This window comes from Schistocerca cancellata, chromosome 2 (assembly GCF_023864275.1).
Source record: "Schistocerca cancellata isolate TAMUIC-IGC-003103 chromosome 2, iqSchCanc2.1, whole genome shotgun sequence".
NCBI classification, from domain to species: Eukaryota; Metazoa; Arthropoda; class Insecta; order Orthoptera; family Acrididae; genus Schistocerca; species Schistocerca cancellata.
This window is the reverse complement of record NC_064627.1, coordinates 553,546,860-553,557,496: the sequence shown is the minus strand read 5'-3', so window position 1 is coordinate 553,557,496 and position 10,637 is coordinate 553,546,860. Positions and strand designations below refer to the sequence as shown.

The window sequence follows — 10,637 nt, the reverse complement described above, 5'->3', positions numbered from 1 at the left end:
GCGGTCGCGCGGTTCCAGACTGAAGCACCTAGAACCGCTCGGCTACACCGGCCGGCTTAAGATGAATGCTGGCATGGTTCTCTTGAAAGCATAGTGTCGATTTCTTTCCCCATACTTCTCTTGTGGATGTGCTTTGCTCCTAATCGCAGTCGACGGGATACTAAACCCTAATCTTTCTTCCATCGCATTAGGTAGACTCAGGACATGTACATAAATAGCAGATGTGGTTACCAACCTTACCTTTCGGAGCCTCGAACTTCTGGAACTAGATTTGGAGAGAACTCCATTGCTTAAAGACTAATGGTTAACATTAATGAAGGGACATTTTTATTTCATTAATGAAGAAACATTTTATTTTAAAACTAACATCATTGAATAATATTTCATCGCACAACAAGAAATAAGAAATCGCTTTTGTCATGTGATTTCTGAAGTATTCAGTTTTTCAGAATCTTGCTGATAACTTATTAGCCCAGTACGCACATGTTTACTTCATTGTTCACCAGGTCATATCGATTCTTAGATTTAATGTGCTTCAGCGTTGAGTAATGTGAACTCCTCCCCCCCCTCTCAACTAACTCACTCACTCACACACACACACACACACACACGCACACACACACGAGGTCCTAAAATGCTGTTTATTCGACTTCGCCATGCGAATGCAGTGCTGCGCTGAACTCCAGATTATCCAAGTGAAGATGACCAAGTTTGCGGATTATCTGTACACAGTTTAGCAAGTTTTGAAAATTAAGAAACTTATCCTGAAGTATACGGTTACAATTGGAACGGATATTTTCGTTTAGGATGCACTATTATGCATGTGACGTGTGGTTTCCCCGCCGGTAGAAGATGGAGACCCCACATATTTTTCCATATTCATCTGTTTCAGGTAAATTCGAGGACTACTTTTGTAAAAAGTTTGCAGCCAATTTGATGCCTACAGGTTTGCTTTGCTGTTTTTCTAGGACTTAATGGTCGACAATTTGCGCTTCATTAAAAGCTGTTTATAAAAGAAAATGATTTATAGGTTCTTCTGCGAAGATTTCCTTTAGAACTCTTGCTATGCATCGCTATGAAATGAGGCATACTGTTAAACATCGACAGGAGTAATGTATCTTGCTCGCACTTTTGTAGCCACCGGCAGATCTCAATATCATCTTCTAAAACGGATCATTAAGAAGAAGTGTTAACATGTATCACATTTCTTGTTGCTGCTGCAGTTTCGGATGGCTTACGTGTGCTAGGAGGGTGATAGATAAACGCAAAACGAGTTGTTTTGACGGTCGATCAGCTAGTGAATGACAACCGTAGTCAGGAAAAGAAAGAGGATGAGAAACGGAAGCAGAAAAAGTGTATGATTATTTTCCGAAGTTGAACGTAAAGCAAGTGGTACGAAATACCACTTTTAAGTATAATTTTGTAAGTAAGTTGTCAGTTTATGACGAATAGCGCTTCAGTAATGCAGTGGTTCTAATATGACAGGTTGCATATTTGCTAACACAGTAAATCGGAGTTTCCGTGTGTTTTTCGGTTATACGTGCTGTCTAAATCCGCATTAACCTGGAAAATCTGGAGTTTGCTCTATGTTCCTTTGGTAGGAAGAGGTAATGCCTGACCACTGCAAAAGAAGACATTAACGGAGTTGCAATAAAGCACTACAGTAGTTGTACCCGTTGAGGTAATTAGTAAACCTGGGTCTTCCTTTCCGTAATCTGCTAGAGGCTAATATACCCTAAGGCACGAAAAAAAAGAAAAAAAAGCTAAGCACGAGTCCTCCTTCGGCTCACCTGAAGATGGCTGGCAGTTGTCCAGCCGAAATATCGTGCAATGAAGTTTACGACGACCGGCTGCAAGCCCGAAATCTTTTTGAACAGTTGATTCGCCGGGAAATTTTCTAATTTTACAAAACTACGCACCATGAAGGAATACTCGTACGTGCGGACAAACAAATGATTGTAAGTTCATAGGAATTGGTTGATTTATTCAAGAGAAAGAGCTTCATAAAATTGAGCAAGTCAGTGATACATCGGCCTGGCTCTTACGCAAGCAGTTATTCGGCTTGGCATTTACTGATAAGAGGTGTTGGATTTTCTCCTGAGGGATCTCGTGCCAAATTCTGTCCAACTGGCGCGTTAGATCGCCAAAAGACCGAGAGGGTTGGAGGCCCTGCCCACAACGCTCCATAAATTCTTATTTGGGCGGAGAACCGGCGGCCTTGCTGGCCGAGGTAGGATTTGCCAAGCACGAAGATGCCGTGTGCGGGTGGGCATTATCTTCCTGAAATGTAAGTTCGGAATGGCAGAGTATAATGTCGTAAAGATGCAGGGATTGAGAAAGAAAGGTGTCCTGCTGTGAATAGAAATTGCACCCCAGACCATAATCACTCCTGGTTGTTGCCCCATACGATGGGCGGCAGGCGGGTTGGTATCCCTCCGCTGTCTGGGGCATCACCAGACACATCTTCGGCCTAGACTCTCACTGACTGGCGTAGTTTTGTCTTCAGTGATGCGTCTCCCTTCGAAGTGAGCCAAGATGACCAGTGAAGACGTGTCCGGAGAGGCCGCGGAGAGTCGTTTGAAACCAACCTGACTGTCTATGATCTGTTTTGTTGCCCTTCATTGAAAGCCATCTTGGTCTTACACTAGACTCTCACTGACTGGCGTAGTTTTGTCTTCAGTGATGAGTCTCCCTTCAAAGTGAGCCAAGATGACCAGTGAAGACGTGTCCGGAGAGGCTGCGGAGAGTCGTTTGAAACCAACCTGACTGTCTATGACCTGTTTTGTTGCCCTTCATTGAAAGCCATCTTGGTCTTACACTAGACTCTCACTGACTGGCGTAGTTTTGTCTTCAGTGATGAGTCTCCCTTCGAAGTGAGCCAAGATGACCAGTGAAGACGTGTCCGGAGAGGGTGCGGAGAGTCGTTTGAAACCAACCTGACTGTCTATGACCTGTTTTGTTGCCCTTCATTGAAAGCCATCTTGGTCTTACACTAGACTCTCACTGACTGGCGTAGTTTTGTCTTCAGTGATGAGTCTCCCTTCGAAGTGAGCCAAGATGACCAGTGAAGACGTGTCCGGAGAGGCTGCGGAGAGTCGTTTGAAACCAACCTGACTGTCTATGACCTGTTTTGTTGCCCTTCATTGAAAGCCATCTTGGTCTTACACTAGACTCTCACTGACTGGCGTAGTTTTGTCTTCAGTGATGAGTCTCCCTTCGAAGTGAGCCAAGATGACCAGTGAAGACGTGTCCGGAGAGGCTGCGGAGAGTCGTTTGAAACCAACCTGACTCTCTATGACCTGTTTTGTTGCCCGTCATTGTAAGCCATCTTGGTCTTACATTTCAGCAAGATAATGCCCAACCGCACACGACAAGAGTTACTACTGCTTGTATTTGTGCCTGCTAAACCCTACCTTCGCCAGCAAGATCACCAGATCTCTTCCCAGTTGAGAAAGTTTGGATCATTATGGTCATGGCCCTCCAACCAACTCGGGACTTTGACAGTCTAACGCGCCAGTCGGACAGAATTTGGCACGGTATCCCTTAGCAGGACATCCAGCAACTCAGTCAATCAATGCCAAGCCAAATAATTGCTCGTATAAGGCCAAAGGTGGGCCAACACATTATTGGCTTACTCAATTTGTGAAGCTTTTTCTCTTGAATAAATCATACAATTAATAAATCAGCCAATTTTACTGAAGTTTTAATAATTTGTTTTCCTGTACAGCACACCACATCTACCGATTTCACCCCCATTAGAGTAATTCCTTAGTAGGGCATCCTCTTTTTTTTTTCTTAACGTTTATTTACCACTCGCATCAGCAGCAGGCAATGGCCATTACAAAGCAGTCTATATCCAACCTCTTTCCTCAAAAACAGGTATCAGGTACTGCACAGTGCTTAAGAAAGTCGGATTAGTGATACACTGGCGAATGAATCTCTTCACGTTTTCGTCGTCGTTATCTGCGAGCGCAACGTTGGGGTCGAAGTCTATGCAGTGCTGGCTGATGAGCAAGGGCATGCTCTGGAAGGTGCAGAACAGCTTCACCGGGGCCATGTGCTCCATGTCGCTGGTGAGCTGGTGCAGGGGGTAGTCGTCGGCCGCGTGGTGCAGCCCCAGGGCCCGCAGCGCTGCCTGCAGACTGGCGTGGTAGCCGGCCACCAGCTCGTCCACGTGGTGCTGCAGCACCTCCAGGCTGGCGCTGCTGTACAACAGGTACACCACGTCCTCGGCGGGGCAGCCCACGTGCGCGCACTGCAAAACGTACAGTCACACGCCTTCAGAAATAGTCCACTCACAACACTAGAGTTATACTCCAAGCCAGTGGTTCCCAACCTGGGGGCAGTTACGCTCTGAGGGGTAAAAACAAAAGGGGTCTACTGTGTTTCGGTCACGAAACTAAATTATTTTTAAAATGTTATTACTGTTATCACTATTTTGTAAGACAGTAATACCAATTACATAAGTTACCAGTAATTGCATTTCTCAAATACTAGCGTTAACGTGTGTCGTTATCTGGTGGAGATTACAGATTACTAAACGAAGATGCACGTGAACTTTGTACCACGCACTTACAACAATAAAATTGAGACATGTAGATCACATATGCTTAAATACTCTTGAAAATGCCTTCTCCGAATTTTAGGACCAGAAATTGCTTCATTACTCACAGATAAACGAACTAATTGATGGCACAACATAACCCTAACTGCGTAATGGCTATTGTAATACTGTAGGGCCTACATATTATTATTAGGTTCGCCGATGACATTGAAATTCTGTCAGAGACAGCAAAGGACATGGAAGAGCAGCTGAACGGAATGGACAGTGTCTTGAAAGGAGGATATAAGATGAACATCAACAAAAGCAGGCCGGCCGCGGTGGCCGAGCGGTTCTAGGCGCTTCAGTCCGGAACCACGCGGCTGCTATGGTCGCAGGTTCGAATCCTGCCTCGGGTATGGGTGTGTGCGATGTCCTTGGGTTAGTTAAGTTTAAGTAGTTCTAAGTCTAAGGGACTGATGACCTCAGATGTTAAGTCCCATAGTGCTTCGAGCCATTTGAACCATTTTTTGAACAAAAGCAAAACGAGGATAATGGAATGTAGTCGAATTAAGTCGGGTGATGCTAAAGGAATTGGATTAGGAAATGAGACACTTAACGTAGTAAAGGAGTTTTGCTATTTGGGGAGCAAAATAACTGATGATGGTCGAAGTAGAGAGGATATAAAATGTAGACTGGCAATGGCAAGGAAAGCGTTTCTGAAGAAGAGAAATTTGTTAGCATCGAGTACAGATTTAAGTGTCAGGAAGTCGTTCCTGAAAGTATTTGTATGGAGTGTAGCCATGTATGGAAGTGAAACATGGAAGATAAATAGTTTGGACAAGAAGAAAACAGAAACTTTCGAAATGTGGTGCTACAGAAGAATGCTGAAGATTAGAATGGTAGATCACATAAGTAATGAGGAGGTATTGAACAGAATTGGGGAGAAGAGGAGTTTGTGGGACAACTTGACTAGAAGAAGGGATCGGTTGGTAGGCATCAAGGGATCAGCACTTTAGTATTGGAGGGCAGCGTGGAGGGTAAAAATCGTAGAGGGAGACCAGGAGATGAATAAACTAAGCAGATTCAGAAGGATGTAGGCTGCAGTATGTACTGGGAGATGAAGCAGCTTGCACAGGATAGAATAGCATGGAGAGCTGCATCAAACCAGTCTCAGGATTGAAGACCACAACAACAACAACAACAACAACAACAACAACATCATTGTTGGTTGTGGTTAGATTCGTAACATTCACAGTGGAAGTATTTCAGTTTGTGTCATTTCAGAAGTAAGGAGTTGAGCCACTGAAATAAACTGCAAGTAATAAGTATAGCGCACTCATCTTAACTTGGTTGATTTTAAATGCGGTTGCAGACTATGGCTGAAGTAGGTGTCACTAGGGAGAGGAGAGATGGTGAGGAAGCGTGTGTTTTGTAGCAAGTATTTACCCTCAATGTTGATAGTTAGCTTTCGTTTCTGAAAAGGAGTTTTAAGTAGCACTCGGGATGGACTGAGAATTGCATCATTGTATAAAAAAAAGATTGTTAGAAACTTGCAATACTAATCGTCTCATTTACTTACTCGTTCGTGGGTTAAAAGTCTACAGTAACTATACTTCATTTATCCTTCATTTTGAAAGTAAAAGTGTTCAAAGAATATTGTTTGTGATGCTAATTTTCAATTAGACTCTAATGTTGAAGATAGTGGTGGTGGGGGCGGGGCAGGTGGGAGGAGATTCCGGGGGGAGGGGGGGATTCTGGCTAATATCTGCTTTCACTGGAGATAATGGTCTCAGAAAGGTTGGGAACCACTGCTCTAAGCCTTAAAGACCGGTCCACACGCAACTATCTACGAGCGTGAGTCAAATGAAAAACCTGAAATTTGTAATAACAAATCGAAATTTCGCGCCGTTATCCTGTAAGTTGGTAAGCGCGCTACAAACAGCGTGCAGAATGGCCAGCAGGTGGCAGCATAGTGCAGGTGCACACATACCGTCGCAGTGTCAGTATAAAGATGGCCGCCCCACTTGCGACTTGCACCAGGGAAGAACAGCGTTCTGTTATTCGGTTTTTGCGTAGTGAAGATGTGAAACCTATTGAAATTCATGGACGAATGAAGGTTCAATACGGTGCTACATGTCTGTCACAGCAGCAAGTCTACGAATGGAGTAAGTGTGACTTCAGTGGAAGATGCTCCGCGTCCAGGTCAGGGACAACGAGTTGTGACTCCACAGAACATTGCAGCAGTTGAAGTCATAGTGAGGGAAAACCGCCGAGTGACACTGAATGACACTGCAGCACGTTTACACATTAGTCATGAGTCAGCACACCACATTGTGCATGATGTGCTCCAGTTTCACAAAGTGTCTGCAAGATGGGTGCCACGGCAGCTGACTCCTGAAATGAGAGAACGACGTGTTGATGCTTGTGAAGAGCTTCTTCGGCGCTTTGAACGAGAAGGTCATGGCTTCCTTGCAAGAATCGTTACTGGGGACGAAACCTGGGTTCACTTCCACCAACTGGAAACGAAGAGAGCGAGCAAGGAATGGCGCCATTCCTCATCACCAAAACCAAAGAAGTTTCGAACAGAACCATCAGCAGGGAAGATTATGCTGACTTTCTTTTGGGACGAAAAAGGCGTCTTTTTCGAGCATTACATGATTAGAGGGATCACTATCAGCAGTGCAACACACACAGATCTCCTAAAAAATCTCCTGCGACCTGCAATCAAATCAAAGCGACATGGATTGCTGTCAGCAGGTGTCCTTTTGCAACATGACAATTCAAGGCCCCACACTGCCCGTACAACAGTTGCAACAATCACAGAGCTGCATTTTGAGTGTCTTCCTCATCCACCATACTCACCAGACCTTGCCCCAAGTGATTTCCATATGTTTGGACCACTCAAAGACGCAATAGGAGGAAAGAAGTTCCGTTTTGATGAAGAGGTACGCCACACTGTGCATGAGTGGTTGCGCGGATTACCGAAAGAATTTTTTTCTAAAGGAATTTATGCACTTTGTAAGTGCTGGAGGACTTGCTTTGAGCATGGGGGAGATTGTGTTGAAAAGTATTATAGCTTTGCACCACTTCTGCATAATAAATAATATTTAAAAAAATATTTAAGGTTTTCATTTGACTCACCCTCGTACATATCTAGACCACAATTATCGCACTAGACTAATCTGGGACCAAGGCAAGTAAAAATCCGCTTCAAAAGTAATTTGGATTGTAACGGGAAACAAACTGACGGTTTCCGTCGGCGCTGGGCATAGCATGAACGACGTGACGAGCAGAATTTGTCTGAGCTGACTCCGGCTCCACACTGAAAATAGGAAATTGGAAATACACTACTGGCCATTAAATTTGCTACACCACGAAGATGACGTGCTACAGACGCGAAATTTAACCGACAGGAAGAAGAAGCTGTGATATGCAAATGATTAGCTTTTCAGAGCATTCACACAAGGTTGGCGCCGGTGGCGACACCTACGAAGTGCTGACATGAGGAACGTTTCCAACTGATTTCTCATACACAAACAGCAGGTGACCGGCGTTGGCTGGTGAAACGTTGATGTGATGCCTCGTGTAAGGAGAAGAAATGCGTACCACCACGTTTCCGACTTTGATAAAGGTCGGGTTGTAGCCTATCGCGATTGCTGTTTATCGTGTCGCGACATTGCTGCTCGCGTTCGTCGAGATCCAATGACTGTCAGCAGAATATGGAATCGATGGGTTCAGGAGAGCAATACGGAACGCCGTGGTGGATCCCAACGGCCTCGTATCACTAGCAGTCGAGATGACAGACATCTTATCCGCATGGCTGTAATGGATCGTGCAGCCACGTCTCGATCCCTGAGTCAACAGATGGGGACGTTTGCAAGACAACAACCATCTGCACGAACAGTTCGACGACGTTTGCAGCAGCATCGACTATCAGCTCGGAGACCATGGCTGCGGTTACGCTTGACGCTGCATCACAGACAGGAGCGCCTGCGATGGTGTACTCAACGACAAACCTGGGTGCACGAATGGCAAAACGTCATTCTTTCGGATGAATCCAGGCTCTGTTTACAGCATCATGCTGGTCGCATCCTTGTTTGGCGACATCGCGGTGAATGCACATTGGAAGCGTGTATTCGTCATCGCCATACTGGCGTATCACCCGGCGTGATGTTACGAGGTGCCATTGGTTACACGTCTCTGTCACCTCTAGTTCGCATTGACGGCACTTTGAACAGTGGACATTTCATTTCAGATATGTTACGACCCGTGGCTCTACCCTTCATTCGACCCCTGTGAAACCCTACATTTCAGCGGGATACTGCACTACCGCATGTTGCAGGTCCTGTACGGGCCTTTCTGGATACAGAAAACGTTCGACTGCTGCCCTGGCCAGCACATTCTCCAGATCTCTCACCAATTGAAAACGTCTCGTCAATGGTGGCCGAGCAACTGGCTCGTCACAATACGCCAGTCACTACTCTTTGTGAATTATGGTATCGTGTTGCAGCATGGGCAGCCATCCAAGCTCTGTTTGACTCAATGCCCAGGCGTATCAAGGCCGTTATTACGGCCTTAGGTGGTTGTTCAGGGTACCTATTTCTCAGGATCTATGCACCCAAATTGCGTGAAAATGTAATTACATGTCAGTTCTAGTATAATATATTTCTCCAATGAATACCCGTTTATCATCTGCATTTCTTATTGGTGTAGCAATTTTAATGGCCAGTAGTGTATGTACGGACACACGAGAGAAAACGCGCCTGACGATTCTCAGGAGAGACTCTGTATATATAAAGAAATGTGTGAGACAGACCTGGAAGTCATAGAGACGGACTTGGAGCTCTCCCGCTGCGGTGCGGAACATGATGTTGTTCCTCTTGAGGTCTCCGTGCAGCAGGACGCGCAGACCACCGGAGCATTCCTTGACTGCCCGCGCCGCTCTCGGGTACAGTTCGCGCGCTAGCTTCTGGAAGCGTTGGTCGTACGGGTGAAACCACGGGTATTCCGCGAGCACCTCCCCCATGCGCAGCAGAGACGACTGCACCAGGCCGCCGACGGCGGCGGCGTTCTCGTCGGCGAAGGTGAGCGACTGCCGGAAGAGCGGGCCGTCGAGCGGGGGCCGCCGCAGCTGCGGCACGCTGGCGGCGTGCAGGCGGGCGGCTGCGGCCAGCGCGGCGGCGCACTGCGCGCGGTCCAGCGGCGCCGCGTGCGGCTCCCAGAAGCCGGCCGCCGACAGGTCCTCCAGCAGCAGGTAGTCGGGCCCGGGCGGCGCGCCGCTGCCGTAGCACGCGGGCGCCACCGCCGCCCACGCGCCGCCCCCGCCGCCCCCCTCGGCCGCCAGCGCGGGAAGCACGTCGCAGTAGACGGCGCGCTCCCGCGAGAACACGTCCGAGCTGCCCAGGTCCTTCAGCGCGCCCTCCGACCGCAGCGCGCTCTTCACCACCAGCGACGGTTCTCCGGCACTCTGCCCTCGAAGCTTCGCCCGCAGGCGGAAAGTCTCGCTCATTAAGCCGCCTCCGTACTTGCACGCGTACTCGATGCGTGCAGTATCCGAGTCCACTTCGTTGCCCGCTTTGAGGAAAGCCTCTTCGATGAATTTGTTGTCCATCCACGACGGCATTTCATTTCTCTTTTCCGTGCTCGGCTCCATTACACAGCCGCGGTTACTTTCTCTGAAAATGAAGCAGAAGAGTTAGACTTTCAAAATGACGGAGTACAGCAGTCAGTCATCCTTTCCTTTCAGACTTTATTAAAGCAAATCTAGAATTCGGCTAGTAATTAGCCATTCTCAATGCAGTATTTCAGAGTTTTAATAGATGCCCTGTTGTTCGGGCTCCTGCCACAGTGCATTCACAGTTTATTCAGAGTTCAAAATGGTTCAAATGGCTCTAAGCACTATGGGACTTAACATCTATGGTCATCAGTCCCCTAGAACTTAGAACTACTTAAACCTAACTAACCTAAGGACAGCACACAACACCCAGCCATCACGAGGCAGAGAAAATCCCTGACCCCGCCGGGAATCGAACCCGGGAACCCGAGCGTGGGAAGCGAGAACGCTACCGCACGACCACGAGATGCGGGCTATTCA

The 10,637-nt window shown here is 47.0% G+C and overlaps 1 protein-coding gene across 1 annotated transcript; it reads right to left on the bottom strand.

Moving 5' to 3' along the window:
* Positions 1-3,192: 3,192 nt before the first annotated feature.
* Positions 3,193-10,196, bottom strand: LOC126156308 (uncharacterized). The gene is made up of 2 exons (XM_049916300.1): positions 9,360-10,196; positions 3,193-4,255 (listed from the first exon to the last, which is right to left on the bottom strand). Exons 1-2 carry the CDS (start codon positions 10,194-10,196, stop codon positions 3,851-3,853), a joined length of 1,242 nt encoding a protein of 413 aa, XP_049772257.1. The 3' UTR covers positions 3,193-3,850.
* Between the last annotated feature and the right edge of the window lie 441 nt (positions 10,197-10,637).